This window comes from Trichomycterus rosablanca, chromosome 2 (assembly GCF_030014385.1).
Source record: "Trichomycterus rosablanca isolate fTriRos1 chromosome 2, fTriRos1.hap1, whole genome shotgun sequence".
Lineage (NCBI taxonomy): Eukaryota > Metazoa > Chordata > Actinopteri > Siluriformes > Trichomycteridae > Trichomycterus > Trichomycterus rosablanca.
Genome location: NC_085989.1, coordinates 57,782,964 through 57,805,561, shown reverse-complemented (window position 1 = coordinate 57,805,561; position 22,598 = coordinate 57,782,964). Strand labels below are relative to the sequence as shown.

The following is a 22,598-nucleotide window of genomic DNA, read 5'->3' as shown; positions in this document are numbered from 1 at the left end:
CGTGAGATTTTAAGCCAAAACCTCCTTCCATCAGTGAGAGCATTGAAGATGGAACGTACTGGGTCTTCCAGCATGACGATGATCCCAAACACACCGCTCTGGCAACGAAGGAGTGGCTCCGTAAAAAGCATTTCAAGGTCCTGGAGTGGCCTAGCCAGTCTCCAGACCTCAACCCCATAGAAAATTTGTGGAGGGAGTTGAAAGTCCGTGTTGCCCAGCGACAGCCCCCAAACATCACTGCTCTAGTGGAGATCTGCATGGAGGAATGGGCCAAAATACCAGCTACAGTGTGTGCAAACCTGGTGAAGACTTACAGGAAACGTTTCACCTCTGTCATTGCCAACAAAGGTTATGTTACAAAGTATTGAGTTGAACTTTTGTTATTGACCAAATACTTATTTTCCACCATAATTTACAAATAAATTCTTTAAAAATCCTACAATGTGATTTCCTGGATTTTTTTTTCTCATTTTGTCTCTCATAGTTGAAGTGTAGCTATGATGAAAATTACAGACCTCTCTCATCTTTCTAAGTAGGAGAACCTGCACAATCAGTGGCTGACTAAATACTTTTTGGCCCCACTGTAGCTGTAAGGGTTGGTCCACATCATATTAAACCCTATGGATTAAGAATGGGAATCACTCAAGTTCATATTTAATGTAATTGTTGATGATTGTGTTTAGATGTTTGAGGCAAAACAAGAACTCGATCTATTATAGAATGAGTAACGTAATAAAACGTTTATTGTAACCTATTTTATATTTATGTTCTGCTTCAGAAATGAGCCACGGTTTCTCCTGCTCCTCGTGTCCACGTTCCTCCACAACCCCAAAGATCTACCACAGTGACACACCTGAGGATCTGACGCCCACCAGAAGCTCCAGTAATCAGCAAACGTCCTCTGGTACCGTCAGCATTAACACCTCTCTCAGTCCCACACAGGAGGGAAAAAGCCTCTGCTCATATTGTGGAAAAGGCTTTAGCTGCCAGAGTCATCTCAGAGTGCACCAGCGCATTCACACCGGAGAGAGACCGTACCGGTGCTCGCAGTGCGGGCGGAGTTTCAACGAGCAGAGCCATCTCAAAAGTCACCAGCGCATTCACACCGGAGAGAAGCCGTATCAGTGCGCGCAGTGCGGGAAGAGCTTCAACCGACAGAATAATCTCAAAACTCACCAGCGCATTCACACCGGAGAGAGGCCGTATCGGTGCTCGCAGTGCGGGAAGAGCTTTTATCAGAAGAGCGACCTTAAAAAACACCAGCGCATTCACACCGGAGAGAAACCGTACCGGTGCTCGCAGTGCGGGAAGAGCTTCAATCGACAGAGTCTTCTCAATGTACACCAGCGCATTCACACCGGAGAGAAACCCTATTTCTGCGCGCGGTGCGGAAAGAATTTTAATCAGCAGAGCACGCTCACGAAGCACCAGCGCATTCACACCGGAGAGAAGTCGTATTTCTGCGCGCAGTGCGGAAAGAAGTTTAATCAGCAGAGCACTTTCACGAAGCACCAGCACATTCACACCGGAGAGAAACAGTCCGAGAAGAGTTTAAATCAGAACCCGACGCCCACCAGAGGTTCCGGTGATCAGCAAACGTCCTCCAGTACCGTCAGCATCGACGCGTCTCCTGGAAAAAAACAGAAAGAGAGTAACATCTGCTCAGATTGTGGGAAGATCTTCAGTTTCCGGAGTGCTCTGAAGGTACACCAGCGCATTCACACCGGAGAGAGACCGTATCAGTGCCCCCAGTGTGGGAAAACCTTTAGTAAACAGAGTAATTTTAAAGCTCACCAGCGCATTCACACAGGAGAGAGACCGTATCAGTGCTCACAGTGTGGTAAAAGTTTTATATTGCAGAGTCTTTTAAAAATACACCAGCGCATTCACACTGGAGAGAAACCGTATCAGTGCTCACAGTGTGAAAAGAGTTTTAATCAACAGACTTATCTCAAAAAACACCAGCGCATTCACACTGGAGAGAAACCATATCAGTGCTCACAGTGTGGGAAATGTTTTTTATTACAAAGTTTTCTCACAATACACCAGCGCATTCACACTGGAGAGAAACCGCATCACTGCTCACAGTGTGGAAAGAGTTTTAATCAACAGAGTCATCTCAAAATCCACCAGCGCATTCACACTGGTGAGAAACCCTATTATTGCTCACAGTGTGGAAAGAGCTTCAATACACATAGTAATCTTAGAATACACCAGCGCATTCACACTGGAGAGAAACCGTATCAGTGCTCACAGTGTGAGAAGAGTTTTAATCAACAGGGCACTCTCAAAAACCACCAGCGCATTCACACTGGAGACGGATTGTATCAGTGCTCACAGTGCGGGAAGAGCTTTAATGAACAGAGTGATCTCACGAAACACCAGCGCGTTCACACCGGAGAGAAACTCCGTCAGTGCTCAAAGTGTGGAAAGAGTTTTAATAAGCAGAGTAGTCTCAAAAGACACCAGCGCATTCACACCGGAGAGAAACCGTACCAGTGCTCACAGTGTGAAAAGAGCTTTACTAATCAGAGCGATTTTAAAAGACACCAGCGCATTCACACTGGTGAGAAACCACATTGTTGCTCGCGGTGTGGAACCTGTTTTGCCTATTTAGCAACTTTTAAGAGGCACAGGTGTGACACAGAATCATCAGGTTGTGCCAAACAAACCAACACGTTCCAAAAAAAGTTGGGACAGTAAAGCATTTACCTCTTTGTAATGCTGTCGTTTCTTTTCACCACTTAAAAGAGGTTTCGGCACCGATGAGACCGAGTGATTTAGTGTTTCAGCTTTTATTCTGTCTCGTTCTTCCTGTAAACACGTCTTAAGATGTGCAGCAGTACGGGGGGTCGTCGTCGTTTCAGAATCCTTTAAAAAAAACACACCCCCATACCATGATACACCCTGGTACTGACACACCCCCATACCATGATACACCCTGGTACTGACACACCCCCATACCATGATACACCCTGGTACTGACACACCCCCATACCATGATACACCCTGGTACTGACACACCCCCATACCATGACAGACCCTGGTACTGACACACCCCCATACCATGATACACCCTGGTACTGACACCCCCCCATACCATGATACACCCTGGTACTGACACACCCCCATACCATGATACACCCTGGTACTGACACACCCACATACCATGATACACCCTGGTACTGACACACCCCCATACCATGATACACCCTGGTACTGACACCCCCCCATACCATGATACACCCTGGTACTGACACACCCCCATACCATGATACACCCTGGTACTGACACACCCACATACCATGATACACCCTGGTACTGACACACCTTCATACCATGATACACCCTGGTACTGACACACCCTCATACCATGATACACCCTGGTACTGACACACCCCCATACCATGATACACCCTGGTACTGACACACTCTCATTCCATGATACACCCTGGTACTGACACACCTCCATACCATGATACACCCTGGTACTGACACGCCCCCATACCATGATACACCCTGGTACTGACACACCCACATACCATGATACACCCTGGTACTGACACACCCTCATACCATGACACACCCTGGTACTGACACACCTCCATACCATGATACACCCTGGTACTGACACACCTCCATACCATGATACACCCTGGTACTGACACACCTCCATACCATGATACACCCTGGTACTGACACACCCCCATACCATGATACACCCTGGTACTGACACATCTCCATACCATGATACACCCTGGTACTGACACACCCCCATACCATGATACACCCTGGTACTGACACACCCCCATACCATGATACACCCTGGTACTGACACACCCCCATACCATGATACACCCTGGCACTGACACCCCCCCATACCATGATACACCCTGGTACTGACACACCCTCATACCATGATACACCCTGGTACTGACACACCCTCATACCATGACAGACCCTGGTACTGACACACCCCCATACCATGATACACCCTGGTACTGACACACCCCCATACCATGACAGACCCTGGTACTGACACACCCCCATACCATGATACACCCTGGTACTGACACCCCCCCATACCATGATACACCCTGGTACTGACACACCCCCATACCATGATACACCCTGGTACTGACACACCCACATACCATGATACACCCTGGTACTGACACACCCCCATACCATGATACACCCTGGTACTGACACCCCCCCATACCATGATACACCCTGGTACTGACACACCCCCATACCATGATACACCCTGGTACTGACACACCCACATACCATGATACACCCTGGTACTGACACACCTTCATACCATGATACACCCTGGTACTGACACATCCCATACCATGATACACCCTGGTACTGACACACCCTCATACCATGATACACCCTGGTACTGACACACTTCCATACCATGATACACCCTGGTACTGACACACTCTCATTCCATGATACACCCTGGTACTGACACACCTCCATACCATGATACACCCTGGTACTGACACGCCCCCATACCATGATACACCCTGGTACTGACACACCCACATACCATGATACACCCTGATACTGACACACCCTCATACCATGACACACCCTGGTACTGACACACCTCCATACCATGATACACCCTGGTACTGACACACCTCCATACCATGATACACCCTGGTACTGACACACCTCCATACCATGATACACCCTGGTACTGACACACCCCCATACCATGATACACCCTGGTACTGACACATCTCCATACCATGATACACCCTGGTACTGACACACCCTTATACCATGATACACCCTGGTACTGACACACCTTCATACCATGATACACCCTGGTACTGACACATCCCATACCATGATACACCCTGGTACTGACACACCCTCATACCATGATACACCCTGGTACTGACACACCCCCATACCATGATACACCCTGGTACTGACACACCCCCATACCATGATACACCCTGGTACTGACACATCTCCATACCATGATACACCCTGGTACTGACACACCCTCATACCATGATACACCCTGGTACTGACACATCTCCATACCATGATACACCCTGGTACTGACACACCCCCATACCATGATACACCCTGGTACTGACACACCCTCATACCATGATACACCCTGGTACTGACACACCCCCATACCATGATACACCCTGGTACTGACACACCCTCATACCATGATACACCCTGGTACTGACACACCCCCATACCATGATACACCCTGGTACTGACACACCCCCATACCATGATACACCCTGGTACTGACACACCCCCATACCATGATACACCCTGGTACTGACACACCCCCATACCATGATACACCCTGGTACTGACACACCCCTATACCATGATACACCCTGGTACTGACACACCCCCATACCATGATACACCCTGGTACTGACACACCCCCATACCATGATACACCCTGGTACTGACACACCCCCATACCATGATACACCCTGGTACTGACACACCCCCATACCATGATACACCCTGGTACTGACACACCCCCATACCATGATACACCCTGGTACTGACACACCCTCATACCATGATACACCCTGGTACTGACACACCCTCATACCATGATACACCCTGGTACTGACACACCCTCATACCATGATACACCCTGGTACTGACACACCCCCATACCATGATACACCCTGGTACTGACACACCCCCATACCATGATACACCCTGGTACTGACACACCCCCATACCATGATACACCCTGGTACTGACACACCCCCATACCATGATACACCCTGGTACTGACACACCCCCATACCATGATACACCCTGGTACTGACACACCCTCATACCATGATACACCCTGGTACTGACACACCCTCATACCATGATACACCCTGGTACTGACACACCCTCATACCATGATACACCCTGGTACTGACACACCCCCATACCATGATACACCCTGGTACTGACACACCCCCATACCATGATACACCCTGGTACTGACTGGAGATCTTCTGATCCTCTGATCAGTTTTTCCTGGATGCTGCTTTTGTACCAAACCATGATCACAATAATGATCAATTCTAAGCTTTTTTTTTACCCCTCAAGGAACTTAACTTTTTAGTAGCCGCCCTTTTTTCTTCAAAATTTGACATGTACCACCTCTCTGTTAACATTCGTTTAAATATTTATACACTTTAGTTCACATCTAATCTAAAGGTGTACTGTTTTTGCTTTAAAAACAAATGTATATTTGGTGGTTACACTGCTGTCTGCATGTATTGTATTGTATTGCTTTTTGTGTGTGTGATTTCGTGTCATCTTAATTAGTAAAGTTGCAGGTTTATAATAAATTACCATGATTATAATAAGTGCTTAAGAATAAAGGCGGAAATGGTTCACATTGTGTTTTTTGTCCTTGCTGTTGTACGACTTGTTCTGATAATATTTTGTTAGATTTAGAGATGTGTGTGTTTGGCGCCCAGGTGGCGCAGCAAGATATTCTGCTAGCACACCAGCACAGAGATTCTGAACTCCTCGGTTCAAAATTCGGTGTTGCCACCGGGCAGCTGGGCATAATTGGCAGTGCCTGCAGCAGATACTAATTGGCCACCGTATCTGTAGGGTGGGGGCCGGACTATGGTAGGGTGGGTGGTTCTTCATACGCTGTGTAAGGACCCTGACTGGCGGAAGAGACGCCTGTGCAGGGGTGAGAAGAGGAGGCTGTACACCAGAGATGGGGACACACACAGCGACTTCAGACTCGACTCTGACTCGTTTCAAATGACTCGTGACTCGCAAAAAATGACTCGTAAACAACAAGCGTCAGCAACATTAGTTACGTGTGACAATTATATATATGATCCGACATCATTCTGATCGTTATTTTCTACTCTCTAATAATAATAATAATAATAATAATAACGCTCCGTTCGTCTTAACCCACAACGCACACAACGTGTAAATGTTCCAGCAGCTTCCGGTGTAGTGATGAAGCGTCGCTCCCTACTCCCTACACAGTTTGAAGTTCACTTCATGTGAACGTTCTTCGTAGTAAGAAATGCTGTTATTTGCATTTATTCAGTTTGCGTCACACAGGTGACGTGGTAATGAAACGCTCGATCGGCTTTCTAACCACTTCCTGTTTTACTTCACAACCGGGAAAAGTTTGGAGGTTTTTAATTATAAGCACATTTACAAAATAACGGATTCTATTTCTAATGGGACGCACGCTTATAAATGTAATAGCATCTGGAATAACAGAAGCTCAGGTAAGCAGCGGTTATGATTGTTTTTGCTGTGTTTGGGATTTTGGCCGCTGTGCCGTGATTTATCGAGCGCTTTTGTTCTGTAATGAAAACAAAACGTATCAGTTGAAGCTTTTAACTGGAACCTTCTTGTTACAGAAATTACATTCATTTACACAATGAGGAGGAAAGTAAAGACACGAAGTAAAACGGCTAAATACACTCGCTAATCTGTTGTTGTTTTTATCTGAACTTACAGATTATTTCTTTATTTCTACGCTACATTTATAATATATGTTTTGTGTAGATTATATTGACTCGTGACTTGACTCGGACTCTAGCCTAAAGACTCGTGACTCGACTCGGACTAAAGACTCGTTACTCGACTCGGACTCTAGCCTAAAGACTCATGACTCAACTCGGACTCTAGCCTAAAGACTCGTGACTCGACTCGGACTCTAGCCTAAAGACTCGTGACTTGACTCGGACTCTAGCCTAAAGACTCGTGACTCGACTCGGACTCTAGCCTAAAGACTCATGACTCAACTCGGACTCTAGCCTAAAGACTCATGACTCGACTCGGACTTTAGCCTAAAGACTCGTGACTTGACTCGGACTCTAGCCTAAAGACTCGTGACTCGACTCGGACTCTAGCTTAAAGACTCGTGACTCGACTCGGACTAAAGACTCGTGACTCGACTCGGACTCTAGCCTAGAGACTCGTGACTCGACTCGGACTCTAGCCTAAAGACTCGTGACTCGACTCGGACTCTAGCCTAAAGACTCGTGACTCGACTCGGACTCTAGTCTAAAGACTCGTGACTCGACTCGGACTTCAGCCTTAAGACTCGTGACTCGACTCGGACTCTAGCCTAAAGACTCGTGACTCGACTCGGACTCTAGCTTAAAGACTCGTGACTCGACTCGGACTCTAGCCTAAAGACTCGTGACTCGACTCGGACTCCAGTCTAAAGACTCGTGACTCGACTCGGACTCCAGTCTAAAGACTCGTGACTCGACTCGGACTCTAGCCTAAAGACTCGTGACTCGACTCGCACTCTAGCCTAAAGACTTGTGACTCGACTCGGACTCTAGCTTAAAGACTCGTGACCTGACTCTGACTCTAGCTTAAACACTCGTGACTCGACTCTTACTCTAGCTTAAAGACTCGTAACTCGACTCGGACTCTAGCTTAAAGACTCGTGACTCGACTCGGACTCTAGCCTAAAGACTCGTGACTCGACTTTTACTCTAGCCTAAAGACTCGTGACTCGACTCTTACTCTAGCTTAATGACTCGTGACTCGACTCGGACTCTAGCTTAAAGACTCGTGACTCGACTCGGACTCTAGCCTAAAGACTCGTGACTCGACTTTTACTCTAGCCTAAAGACTCGTGACTCGACTCTTACTCTAGCTTAAAGACTCGTGACTCGACTCGGACTCTAGCTTAAAGACTCGTGACTCGACTCTGACTCTAGTCTAAAGACTCGTGACTGACTTGGACTCTAGTCTAAAGATTCGTGACTCGACTCGGACTCTAGTCTAAAGACTCGTGACCCGACTCGGACTCTAGTTTAAAGACTCGTGACTGACTTGGACTCTAGTCTAAAGACTCGTGACTCGACTCGAACTCTAGTCTAAAGACTTGTGATTTGACTCGGACTCTAGTTTAAAGACTCGTGACCTGACTCTGACTCTATTCTAAAGACTCGTGACTCGACTCGGACTCTAGTTTAAAGACTCGTGACTTGACTCTGACTCTAGCCTAAAGACTTCCGACTTGACTCGAACTCGTATTTTGTGACTTGTGAACATCTCTGCTGTACAAGTGTCGTGCGGCGGCGTGACAGCTCTCCTTGTGATGTGTGTGTGTGTGTTTGAGGTAAGTAAATTAAAGTAAGTAAAATTAATGAAAGTACCATATTCAAATGTACTTGGTGTTGGGATATAATCAATCTGTGAGGCGAGACTTTTACGGTTCGTGGTCTGTTCTCATAGGGTTGCCTACCGTCCCGTAAAATACGGAATCGTTCCATATTTGGAAACTAAACGCGGTGTTCCGTATTGAACTGATACTGGACGCGCTTTGTTCCGTATTTTTATCAATGGGAGAGAAACGCTGCAGATTAGACTGTTCGATACCAGAGCTCGGCGGTTCCTGAATCACCCGGGTTAATGATTCGAATCTTTGTACTGAATCAGGAATCACGAGTCCGAAATCTTAATTAACCCGGATCCTACGAGTCCTCTGACTGGCTGATGCTAAGTATACAAGGCGAGTGAGCCGACTCACTGGAAACACCTCTGACTCAGATGATTTGGCTGAACCGACTTCACTCCAGTCTATGAATCTAAGTAATAAGTTTAATATTCCAATAAACAGCGATTAAACACACTGGTGCTCGTTATGTGGCTGATTTTATGCACATGCTATTATTATTATTATTATTATGTAGTGGTATAGATTAGTAATGCAGCATATTTTCTTGTAAGCAAAGGAACATAATATAGTTATATTATTATTATTATTAAAATGCAAATGCTTACAGGCTTCTTTAGTACTGTACTGCTTAAAGAGTATCACAGCCCCCATGGTCATTTTAAACCCTTGACCCATTAATATACCCATCTGATTGGTAGGTGAGTCCACCTGTGAGTCCAGTGTCAACTTGTCACTGAAAGGTGAGGTGTGAGGGGCCAAGAGAATTAAGAGAGAAGGATTTATTTACAGAAGATGAGTGCACGGAAGACGAGCGATATTTGGATGCATTTTAATGCAGTAAATCAATCAGAATCAGAATGTCAGTACAAGTGACTCCAGTGACCCAAGTGAACCGGATCACATTACTGAGTGACTCAGATTAACCCGAGTCCATGGAATGAACCGAATTTACCACCACTATAAATACTCCGCTGTTTGAGTAGCGCAGTGGGCAGAGCGCATCGCGCACGTCCTTCTGCCCTAGGTTCGAATCCGGCTTAGGGCGAAACTAAAGTAACACAAGCAGAGCCGGTGCTATGGGGGCGCTGGGGTGGGCATTGCCCCAACCCTCCACCAATTTTCTTACTGCCCCCCCTAAGCAACCCTAACCGCCTACACCCCTCACCCTATGCGTGCCAGACCAGGGTGTTCCTTATTTCCAGTTCTGAAAGTTGGCAACCCTAGTTCTCCAGTGCAGCAGGTGGCTTTAATCCAGCTCTTCAGCTGCTTCATAACCCGACATTAAACCACAGAGGAAGAGAAGAAGCCGCAGCAGCTGATGTGTTTGTGCTGAAGTGAATCATCTGTAAGTCAAATATTCATTTATTTTTATTTATTCCGCTTTAATTATGACTACATTCTAATAAACAATAACACCAGAGTTTATAATAAAATATCACTGTGAGGATTTGAGGAGATTTAACCTATCATCTTATTTAAGAACGCAAACTGCTAGCTTCTCCGCTAACTGTTAGCATCGCAAATGATTCATTACCGATGAGTCGATTCATTAAAATCGTTTGAACCGATCCAGCAACAGTTTTATAGTAAAATATCAAGTTCTTTTATATTTTTTACAGGTAACAGTGCAGGTTAGTGCAGCACTATCAGCTATTCTTGTGTCCTGTCATTAAAATAATCAAATATCAAACAAATAACATAAAAACATTCGACACGTTTATTTACTGTATGTATATATATATATATCAGCCATAACATTCTACACTTACTGTCCATTATATCAGCTCCACTTACTATATAGAAGCACTTTGTAGTTCTACAATTACTGACTGTAGTCCATCTGTTTCTCTGCATGCTTTGTTACCCCCTTTCATGCTGTTCTTCAATGGTCAGGACCCCCACAGAGCAGGTATTATTTAGGTGGTGGATGATTCTCAGCACTGCAGTGACACTGACATGGTGCTGGTGTGTTAGTGTGTGTTGTGCTGGTATGAGTGGATCTAAACACCTCACTGTCACTGCTGGACTGAGAATCGTCCACCAACCAAAAATATCCAGCCAACAGCGCCCCGTGGGCAGCGTCCTGTGACCACTGATGAAGGTCTAGAAGATGAGCGACTCAAACAGCAGCGATAGATGAGCGATCGTCTCTGACTTTACATCTACGAGGTGGTCCGACTGGGTAGGAGTGTCTAATAGAGTGGACAGTGAGTGGACACGGTGTTTAAAAACTCCACTCATACCAGCACAACGCACACTAACACACCAGCACCATGTCAGTGTCACTGCAGTGCTGAGAATCATCCACCACCTAAATAATACCTGCTCTGTGGTGGTCCTGTGGGGGTCCTGACCATTGAAGAACAGGGTGAAAGGGGGTAACAAAGCATGTAGAGAAACAGATGGACTACAGTCAGTAATTGTAGAACTACAAAGTGCTTCTATACGGTAAGTGGAGCTGATAAAATGGACAGTGAGTGTAGAAACGAGTGTTTCTGAAGGTGTAATGTTGTCTTTTGCACTGTGTGGAGTGTTTATACCCTGCGTTCCTTCTGTAGCACCCACATTTTACAGTGAGGAGAAATAAACATAAAGTACGTCTCTCTGTCTACTTATTAGATCTTTAATAATGCAGTCAGCAGAAGAGGGACACGTCGCCCCTGTGGATCTACAACATGAAGGACTTCAGGTGAAAATAATAAAAAATGAAGAACCTGAGGATGACGGTTACTACTGTAAGTAAACATGGAGCAAACATGAAGTCACTAATCAGTAGAAATAATAAGAGAATGTGGATAGTGGGATTAGAACCTGTACTGTACCGTACTGTCCTGTGCTGATACACTCCAGTCTGGATTTAAGCTTTTATCTAACTAGAATTTATTTGTGATTGAGAAATCAAACCCACAACCTTCAGTTTCCTCCATTTCAGGCGAAGGATCCTTAATCCCTGAGGAACATGTGATACCTGAGGAACACCTCTCTCCAGTAGAGCAACAGCTTGAAGGTTTCCAGATGAAACCTGTAAAGAAGGAAGAACCTGAAGATGAAGATGAGCTCGGTAAGATATTTAAATGTTTCAGATTTGTCACATTCTAAACCATGTAAACACAGTGGTGAGAGCTCCGGCGCATTCACGTGAGAAGCTTTTTGCTCGGTATTCCAAGATCTCCTCGATTAAGAAGCGTAATGAAACAATATAGACGTGCAGCACGGCGCCGGTGCTGCTGTGGTACCATCGAAGCTTTACACAGTGAACAAACCAGCTTTTAGTTCTGTACCAGTTTTAAGTATCACCGAACTTTGGATGATTTGGGTCGTGGAGAACTTTGATCTTCTCTTTGAAAGCTCTACAATCGTCCTCTGACGGCTGCAGACGGCGTTTTTTAAGACAACCGCCGACCAGTGACCAGAGCAGATACGACTGAGGTCCTGCACACGGCGAGTCGTGCTGAGGGAATCATACGAACGCTTATATGAACGGAGACGTCGTGGAACTTTGCATTTTGTTACTGTATAAAAAAATAAACAATTAAACCTTTTTTTCTGCTTCAGAACTGAACGACGATTCCTCCTGCTCCTCTACAACCCACAATCACCTCCACAATCACATCAAGAGCTGCAATCAGGATCAATATGATGCGCTGGTGAACTTCACGGACACTGAACATGAGGATCTGACGCCCACCAGAGGCTGCAAGAAAGAAAGCAGCGTCTGCTCGGACTGTGGAAAGAGCTTCAGCTCCCAGAGTCACCTCAAAATACACCAGCGCATTCACACCGGAGAGAAACCCTATCAGTGCTCACAGTGCGGGAGGAGTTTCAATCAGCAGTGTAATCTTAAAGCTCACCAGCGCATTCACACCGGAGAGAAACCGCATCAGTGCTTAGACTGTGCAAAGAGTTTCTATCGACGGAGTCATCTCAAAATCCACCAGCGCATTCACAATGGACAGAATCTGACCCCCACTACGAGCTCCAGTAATCAGCAAACGTCCTCTGATACCATCAGCGCTGACGCCTCTCACGGACAGAAAAAGAAAGAAAATGTTATCTGCTCAGACTGTGGGAAGAGCTTCACGTCCCAGAGCAGTCTCAAAGTACACCAGCGCATTCACACCGGAGAGAAACCCTATCACTGCTTACAGTGCGGGAAGAGCTTCATCTCACAAAGTCTTCTTAAAATACACCAGCGCATTCACACCGGAGAGAGCCCGTATCACTGTTCTCAGTGCGGGAAGAGTTTCATGTTGCGCAGTCTTCTAAAAATACACCAGCGCATTCACACCGGAGAGAAACCGTATCAGTGCCCGCAGTGCGGGAAGAGTTTTAATCGGCAGAGCGTTTTCCGACGACACCAGCGCATTCACACCGGAGTGAAACCCTATCAGTGTTCCGAGTGCGGGAAAGCCTTTTATCGGCAGAGTGACCTCAAAATCCACCAGCGCATTCACACGAGAGAGAAACCGTATTTCTGCTCACAGTGCGGAAAGAGCTTCAACGCACACAGCACTCTCAAAATCCACCAGCGCATTCACACCAGAGAGAAACCGTATTTCTGCTCGCAGTGCGGAAAGAGCTTTAACACACACAGTACGCTCAAAATACACCAGCGCATTCACACCGGAGAGAAACCGTATCAGTGCTCGCAGTGCGGGAGGAGTTTTAATCAGCAAAGTAGTCTCAAAATACACCAGCGCATTCATGCCGAGGAAAAATTGTTCCAGTGCTCAGAGTGTGGCAAAGGTTTTATATTACAGAGCGAGCTGAAAATACACCAGCGCATTCACACCGGAGAGAAACCCTTTCAGTGCGCACAGTGCGGGAAGAGCTTCAATCGGCAGAGCGTTCTCAAAATACACCAGCGCATTCACACCGGAGAGAAGCCGTATCAGTGCTCGCACTGCGGGAAGAGTTTCAACAGGCACAGTCATCTCAAGACACACCAGCGCATTCACACCGGAGAGAAACCCTACCAGTGCTCAGAGTGCGGGAAGAGCTTTCATCAGCTGGGCCACTTCAAAAGGCACCAGCGCAGTCACACCGGGGAGAAACCGTACCAGTGCTCACAGTGCGGAAAGTGTTTTACCAATCAGAGTCATCTCAAGATACACCAGCGCATTCACACCGGAGAGAAGCCGTACCAGTGCTCACAGTGCGAGAAGAGTTTTAATCAGCAGGGAGATCTGAAAAGACACCAGGTCATTCACACTGGGGAGAGACCGTATTCTTGCTCACAGTGTGGAAACACCTTCGCCTATTTTTCAACACTTAAGAGACACAAGTGTGAACCACAGAACCGGTAAATTCTGCCAAATTATGAATCACCGGTTATATACAGTTACGGTTTATATAGTACTCTCAGTTTATCAATGTTTAGCATGTGCTCAAATCATGTAGGTACTTCCTTTTAGTTGTCTTACATGTACCTATACATGTATAGGCTCGGCAGTAGGGTGGTACAGTGACCCATCTCTCCAAAAGGTAAGTTTGTGGACTGTTAGTATATGAGTGAGATCTTCAGATGGATTGTCGTGTTATCCAGTATGTTTCTCAGCACTCACATTGACACAGAGAACTAAACAGGACCAGAGATGGAACATCTTCCCTTATTGGTGTAGCACTATCAGGTCAGTGTTTGTTATTCCAGGTAACACAAGACTCTTGGTAGGTTATTAACTGTGGTAGACATGTAACCCAGATTTCTTGGTAGAAGCTTCTTGTAAAGATGTGCTATTGTTTTTCTAGTAGTTGAAGTATCCTAACCGTTAGGTCTCCGCTACCTGAAATGGTTTGGGTCTGAAGTCCGGACATGTACAGCAGGATTTTCGAAGATGATGCAGAGGAACCGACAAAGGTGGAGCTCATAGCATCCTGCTAAAACAGCAAGTCTTCATGCCGTATTTTATCGGCGTTTACTGAAAAACAGAACAGAACATTGTGAATGTGCTGGTAATGTACAACCCCAGACCAGAAAAAGTTGGGGCAGTATGGAAAATGCAAATAAAATAAAAACACAGAGTTTCTTACATTGACTTTGACTTTTATTTGATGTCAGACAGGATGAACCTGAGATATTTCATCTTTTATCTGCTCAACTTCATTTCAGACTATACTTTCAGGAATCATTTCTATAGTTACTGACTAGGAAATGTGATTTGAAAGTGTTACGTCTCTTTAACCATGATGATGAGCTGTGATGTTTCTTTCTGAGCATGAATCAGATGGAGAGGAATGATTTATTCATCTGCTCTTCATAATTTACATTTTACATTTACATTTTCAGCATTTAGCAGACGCTTTTATCCAAAGCGACTTACACAATAAGCGGAACACGATGAGCAATTGAGGGTTAAGGGCCTTGCTCAGGGACCCAACAGTGGCAACTTGGTGGTGGCGGGGCTTGAACCAGCAACCTTCTGTTTACTAGTCCAGTACCTTAACCACTGAGCTATCAGTGGCCCTGAATTGATAATTGATGAATGTTATGAAAGTCTTTTTTAGGAATGGTTCTTATAGATGTGCTTTACTGATACTAACCAACATCTTGTGCAGAACAACATCTTGACTCAAGCCCAGTGTAGTCAGGAGTCTAATCAGTAAATGTAAGGTTCATATCTGTTCTAGACAGAGTGTCAATCCATTGAAGATAATAATTATTGTTTATTGTATATATTTTTAAAATGATAAAGTTGATTGAGATTTAAGAAGTTGAAAATATTAGGAAATGTGAAATATATAAAGTCTGTTTATTCTTTCAAATTTAATAGTTTTTACATTTACTGTATTTAACAGACGCTTTTACACAAAGACACTTACAATTGTAACTGATAGAGAACAAACATGATTCTGTAACCAGAAGAAGAAACTGATTCTGAATCACACTTACACATAAAACTCAAGAAATAACCTGCAAAGAAATGAAAGATTTTAGTGGGTGGTGCTGTTACCTTACAGCAGGAAGGGCCTGGGTTTAATTCCCCAACCAGTTGGTGATTGATTCTTGTATATTACTTACATATTCTATCAATAAATCAATTTGTAATCAGTTAATTTCAGTATCTTAATACATATTCTTTATACACGTCTCTTATTCATAAACCTTTATTTTCATTACAGTAAATTTTGTTTAAACTTTTGAGCTACTTAGAACTCAACCAGAGATTTATGATACTCAACTGAGGAGTATAAAGATGTAGAAGTTTTACTCTGTACTCTCTTTACTCTCTACGTAGTGAAAATTTAATACACACTAAATTTAAAACACAAACCTTTAATCTTCATTAAACCTACATTAGATTTAACCACTCTGAACATGTTTCCTTCTTCTAAGCTGTTAGAAACAGTCAGAACATTCATCAATGATGAAGAGCAGAAGAATAAATCATTCCTCTCCATCTGATTCATGCTCAGAAAGAAACATCACAGCTCATCATCATGGTTAAAGAGTCGTAACACTTTCAAATCACATTTCCTAGTCAGTAACTATAGAAATGATTCCTGAAAGTATAGTCTTAACCTGGAAGCAGCAGAACCCAGCTGAGTGATGTTCTCCTCTACACTTCACCCTCACACTAGATTCATCTCTCCAACATGGAGGTTTCTAGTAGAAGTTAGTACTATAATACAATAATATAACAGTAGATATAACAATATCTGACTTACCCTAGAAACAGGAAGTGAAGTTTGTCAGCCTCATACCCCAACACCTGAGGTATCACTGAAAAGATCAGGATGGAATTTATAGGGTAACACAAACGATTAAAAAGAAAGATTTAAAACTAAAGTGTCGATTACAGAGAATATAAATGGATAAATGTGCTCTCAGGAGGATAAATGATGAGGTTTCATTAAATCTATATAATATTTAATAATTCTCTCTGATTGTTGGAGTTCTTGTATTCATTAAACAGAAGAACTAAAGTTGAAGAGCTACGAGTTACTCAATATACGTTTGTACGCTGTAAGTGTGAGCGTGTAGTGTGTATGAACATGAATGTTTAGTTTTAACTAACTCTGATATGTTTACATTTATTAAACTTTCTATACACACTAATTCATCTGTAGTACAATTCCACTGATAGAACCAGTAAAGATTCTACTGAATGTGACAGAATGAACAGAGAGATGAATCTAGCGTGTAGGTGAAGTGTAGAGGAGAACATCACTCAGCTGGGTTCTGCTGCTTCCAGGTTAAGACTATACTTTCAGGAATCATTTCTATAGTTACTGACTAGGAAATGTGATTTGAAAGTGTTACATCTCTTTAACCATGGTGATGAGCTGTGATGTTTCTTTCTGAGCATGAATCAGATGGAGAGGAATGATTTATTCATCTGCTCTTCATCATTGATGAATGTTCTGACTGTTTCTATCAGTTTAGAAAAGAGAAACATGTCCAGAGTGGTTCAAGTTAATTTTGGTTAAATAAAAGTGTTTTTCTCTGGTGATCAATTTTATGAATCTCTTTTTTTTCAAGCTTATGAAATATCAAGCTGGAAAATTTAGAAATAAAAGTTATTAAGTCTCAAGTTCTGCTCTTATCACTTGTTCTATCTCTTTCCCAGCCCCCTATGATTTAAGTAATTTATATACAATTTATAAACAAAACAAGGATAAATATTAATAAATGAATAAGAAGAGAACAGAATAAAGAAGATTCTCACTTCCATTCCCTCTCCTGAACACGGTTACTTTCTCATACAGCATCAGTGGATCAGAAACATTTTTTCTTGTAGATTTGAGTTTTGTAATACTTTAATTTAAATGATGTTTATAACTTTGAAGGCTCAGAGTTTGTTTAATTATATAAAACATGAGCCCATAAGGTTTGTTTGTGGCTCTGTGGTGTGGTAACATGTGAGTAAATGTTTAAATTAGTGTCGAGGATCAGACTCAGTATAAATGTACCATCTGCTAAAGTTTGGACAGTTCTGATGAAATTCTGTCTTTTGTTAATTGACTACGTAAAAAATATGTGAAATTTTCTTCAGCTGAGAAAAAAACTTCTGCACATTTTACTCTGAGTGACTGAAATTAACTGAGGAAAACAAAACACACGTGACGTATGAAAAAGTTCAGTTACATTAAATATGTTTTGATTTTAATGTGAAATTTAGCAAATAAATATTAGTGTATAATGAACAGTAGTGCATTACTTAACATGATCATCTTTAATAGATTAGCACTCTGTCAAGAGCAAATTCTTCCCTTATATTTACTTGTTAAGGCACAGAGACCAACAGAGTAATAAAAACCAAACAGTAACAGAACCAACAACAAAGAAAACAAATTCTTCAATTCAGCTCATAATACATGTACCCACTCTGAACATGTTTTCTTCTTCTAAGCTGTTAGAAACAGTCAGAACATTCATCAATGATGAAGAGCAGATGAATAAATCATTCCTCTCCATCTGATTCATGCTCAGAAAGAAACATCACAGCTCATCATCATGGTTAAAAAGACGTAACACTTTCAAATCACATTTCCTAGTCAGTAACTATAGAAATGATTCCTGAAAGTATAGTCTTAACCTGGAAGCAGCAGAACCCAGCTGAGTGATGTTCTCCTCTACACTTCACCTACACGCTAGATTCATCTATTCATTCATTCTTTATTTAAAACCAAAACCATACTGAGGAAAATCCCACAATGCAGGATTTATGATTTAGTAATTTAATTTAATGATTTATTTAAATTTACCACAAATGCAGCATAAAGAATCTCGATCACCTCAATAATAAAAGTTCTATTAACTATAAGTACCTCTGAACCTTGTGTATGAAGTAAATGTGCTGGGTTGTGGTGTTAAACAGATAAACAATTTGAAGTGTTCAAGGGCTACGAGTGCTCAGTATGAGTTTGTATGGTGTGATGTGAATGTAATTTTTATTATATAAGGGTATATAAGTGTAATATTATACACTTCATAATGTATTTAGTAGTTTTCAGAGTTACTACACTGATGATTTGTGCTACTTTAGCTGCTACATTCAGGTTTACTGATAAAAATGTTTCTACAATCACTGATTTTTCTCACAGACTTTCTGTAATTCATCTTTAGTTCGGTTCCACTAGAAGCACATGTGATGATTTTAAAATCATGTTAAAAGAAATACATGTAATGAAGCATCACTGTTTTATATCATAACCTGAAATGATTAAAATTATGGTGATGAAGCTGGTTAGATATTGAAGAATGAACAGAGAGAATCTAGCGTGTAGGTGAAGTGTAGAGGAGAACATCACTCAGCTGGGTTCTGCTGCTTCCAGGTTAAGACTATACTTTCAGGAATCATTTCTATAGTTACTGACTAGGAAATGTGATTTGAAAGTGTTACGTCTCTTTAACCATGATGATGAGCTGTGATGTTTCTTTCTGAGCATGAATCAGATGGAGAGGAATGATTTATTCTTCTGCTCTTCATCATTGATGAATGTTCTGACTGTTTCTAACAGTTTAGATGAAGGAAACATGTTCAGAGTGGTTAGCTGTAATTTAGGTTAAATGAAAGTGTCTGTTTTTCTTTGATGATCAGCTTTATGAGCTTTTTCTTTTCAAGCTCATGAAACGTTGAGCTGGAAAATTTAGAAATCATAAGATATTAAGTCTCAAATCTCATTCTTTGTATCAGTTGTTCTATCTTTTTCCCAAACCCCCATAGTTGAAGAATTTAGTAATTTATATACAATTTATAAACAAAACAAGGATAAATATTAATAAATGAATAAGAAGAGAACAGAATAAAGAAGAATCTCACTTCCATCTCCTCCCCTAAACACGGTTACTTTCTCATACAGCATCAGTGGATCAGAAACATTTTCTCTTGTAGATTAAAGTTTTGTAATAGTTTAATTTAAATGATGTTTATAACTTTGAAGGCTCAGAGTTTGTTTAATTATATAAAACATGAGCCCATAAGGTTTGTTTGTGTCTGTGGTGTAATAACGTATAAGTAAATGTTTAAATTAGTGTCGAGGATCAGACTCAGTATAAATGTACCATCTGCTAAAGTTTGGACAGTTCTGATGAAATTCTGTCTTTTGTTAATTTACTACATAAAAAAATATGTGAAGTTTTCTTCAGCTGAGAAAAAAACTTCTGCACATTTTACTCTGAGTGACTGAAATTAACTGAGGAAAACAAAACACACGTGACGTGTGAAAAAGTTCAGTTACATTAAATATGTTTCGATTATAACGTGAAATTTAGCAAATAAATATTGGTGTATAATGAATAGTAGTGCATTACTTAACATGATCATCTTTAATAGATTAGCACAATCCCTTTTCCCAAACCCCCATAGTTGAAGAATTTAGTAATTTATATACAATTTATAAACAAAACAAGGATGAATATTAATAAATGAATAAGAAGAGAACAGAATAAAGAAGAATCTCACTTCCATCTCCTCCCCTAAACACGGTTACTTTCTCATACAGCATCAGTGGATCAGAAACATTTTCTCTTGTAGATTTGAGTTTTGTAATACTTTAATTTAAATGATGTTTATAACTTTGAAGGCTCAGAGTTTGTTTAATTATATAAAACATGAGCCCATAAGGTTTGTTTGTGGCTCTGTGGTGTTGTTACCATGTTACCAACATTTTACCAACATGTGAGTAAATGTTTAAATTAGTGTCGATGATCAGACTCAGTATAAATGTACCATCTGCTAAAGTTTGGACAGTTCTGATGAAATTCTGTCTTTTGTTAATTTACTACATAAAACGAAATATGTGAAATTTTCTTCAGCTGAGAAAAAAACTTCTGCACATTTTACTCTGAGTGACTGAAATTAACTGAGGGAAACAAAACACAAATGTGGCGTGTGAAAAAGTTCAGTTACATTAAATATGTTTTGATTTTAACTTGAAATTTAGCAAATAAATATTAGTGTATAATGAACAGTAGTGCATTACTTAACATGATCATCTTTAATAGATTAGCACTCTGTCAAGAGCAAATTCCTCTCTTATATTTACTTGTTAAGGCACAGAAACCAACAGAGTAATAAAAACCAAACAGTAACAGAACCAACAACAAAGAAAACAAATTCTTCAATTCAGCTCATAATACATGTAACCACTCTGAACATGTTTCTTTCTTCTAAACTGTTAGAAACAGTCAGAACATTCATCAATGATGAAGAGCAGATGAATAAATTATTTCTCTCCATCTGATTCATGCTCAGAAAGAAACATCACAGCTCATCATCATGGTTAAAGAGACATAACACTTTCAAATCACCTTTCCTAGTCAGTAACTATAGAAATGATTCCTGAAAGTATAGTCTTAACCTGGAAGCAGCAGAACCCAGCTGAGTGATGTTCTCCTCTACACTTCACCCTCACACTAGACTCATCTCTCCAACATGGAGGTTTCTAGTAGAAGTTAGTACTATAATACAATAATATAACAGTAGATATAACAATATCTGACTCACCCTGGAAACAGGAAGTGAAGTTTGTCAGCCTCATACCCAACACCTGAGGTATCATTAGAAAGACCAGGATGGAATTTATAGGGTAACACAAACGATTAAAAAAGAAAGATTTAAAACTAAAGTGTCGATTACAGAGAATATAAATGGATAAATGTGCTCTCAGGAGGATAAATGATGAGGTTTCATTAAATCTATATAATATTTAATAATTCTCTCTGATTGTTGGAGTTATTGTATTTGTTAAACAGAGGAACTAAAGTTGAAGAGCTACGAGTTACTCAATAATAAATGATAATAATCCATTTTATTCATGGCGCATTTCAAAACACTCAAGGACACCTTACAAAAGCAAGAACGTAACAGACATCAATAAACCATTAAAATCTAATAGAAAAATCAATAAAGATAAATACAATAAAATCAATACAATCTCTAAACAGTCAAATGTAATCACTATTAAACAAATATTGGGGTAGTAGTACCAATCAAGTTTGAAAGATTAGTAGTAGGCTAGCTTGAAGAGGTGAGTTTTAAGTTGGGATTTAAAAGTAGAGAAACAATCGATAGTACGGATATGGACTGGGAGGGTGTTCCAGAGAGAAGGGGCAGAGTGGCTTAAAGCCCTCGCACCCATCCATAGTCGACAGGCGGACAGAAGGAATAGAAAGCTGGAAGGCTGAGGAAGACCTAAGAGTGCAGGTGGGATTGTAGAATTGGAGTAAATCGGAGATGTAAGAGGGTGCTAGACCATGTAGAGCTTTGAATGTGAATAATAAGATCTTAAAGTGTATGCGATAATTTACGGGGAGCCAGTGAAGCTGTCTGAGAACTGGAGTGATGTGATTAGTTGAGGGTGACCCAGAGATAATCCGTGCAGCGGAGTTTTGGACTAGTTGGAGTTTTTGTAATGATTTATGAGGTAAGCCGAATAGGATTGAATTACAGTAGTCTAT

At 41.8% G+C, this 22,598-nt stretch overlaps 1 protein-coding gene, 5 non-coding genes and 1 pseudogene across 6 annotated transcripts in view; 4 read left to right on the top strand and 3 right to left on the bottom strand.

The window, feature by feature from the left end:
- Positions 1-15,225, top strand: part of LOC134302852 (zinc finger protein 729-like) — a gene marked incomplete at its 5' end in the record, with an annotated part of 31,173 nt that extends 15,948 nt beyond the window's left edge. Inside the window, 6 exons of the mRNA XM_062988092.1 lie at positions 943-1,538; positions 1,653-2,636; positions 11,816-11,931; positions 12,129-12,257; positions 12,752-14,498; positions 14,640-15,225. Coding sequence (XP_062844162.1) covers positions 943-1,538; positions 1,653-2,636; positions 11,816-11,931; positions 12,129-12,257; positions 12,752-14,498; positions 14,640-14,664 — 3,597 coding nt within the window. The remainder of the gene's footprint in view (positions 1-942; positions 1,539-1,652; positions 2,637-11,815; positions 11,932-12,128; positions 12,258-12,751; positions 14,499-14,639) is intronic.
- Positions 15,226-15,302: 77 nt separating this feature from the next.
- LOC134309430 (small nucleolar RNA U3) lies at positions 15,303-15,425 on the top strand (annotated as a pseudogene).
- A 1,074-nt stretch (positions 15,426-16,499) lies between these two features.
- LOC134309474 (small nucleolar RNA U3) lies at positions 16,500-16,712 on the bottom strand. Its single transcript, XR_010011189.1, has one exon. It is a non-coding gene; the product is annotated as a small nucleolar RNA U3 (small nucleolar RNA).
- A 679-nt stretch (positions 16,713-17,391) lies between these two features.
- Positions 17,392-17,604, top strand: LOC134309374 (small nucleolar RNA U3). The gene has a single exon (XR_010011111.1). It is a non-coding gene; the product is annotated as a small nucleolar RNA U3 (small nucleolar RNA).
- A 912-nt stretch (positions 17,605-18,516) lies between these two features.
- LOC134309324 (small nucleolar RNA U3) lies at positions 18,517-18,729 on the bottom strand. Its single transcript, XR_010011062.1, has one exon. It is a non-coding gene; the product is annotated as a small nucleolar RNA U3 (small nucleolar RNA).
- Positions 18,730-19,474: 745 nt separating this feature from the next.
- LOC134309476 (small nucleolar RNA U3) lies at positions 19,475-19,687 on the top strand. The gene has a single exon (XR_010011191.1). It is a non-coding gene; the product is annotated as a small nucleolar RNA U3 (small nucleolar RNA).
- A 1,596-nt stretch (positions 19,688-21,283) lies between these two features.
- On the bottom strand, positions 21,284-21,496 carry LOC134309487 (small nucleolar RNA U3). Its single transcript, XR_010011201.1, has one exon. It is a non-coding gene; the product is annotated as a small nucleolar RNA U3 (small nucleolar RNA).
- Positions 21,497-22,598: the final 1,102 nt, after the last annotated feature.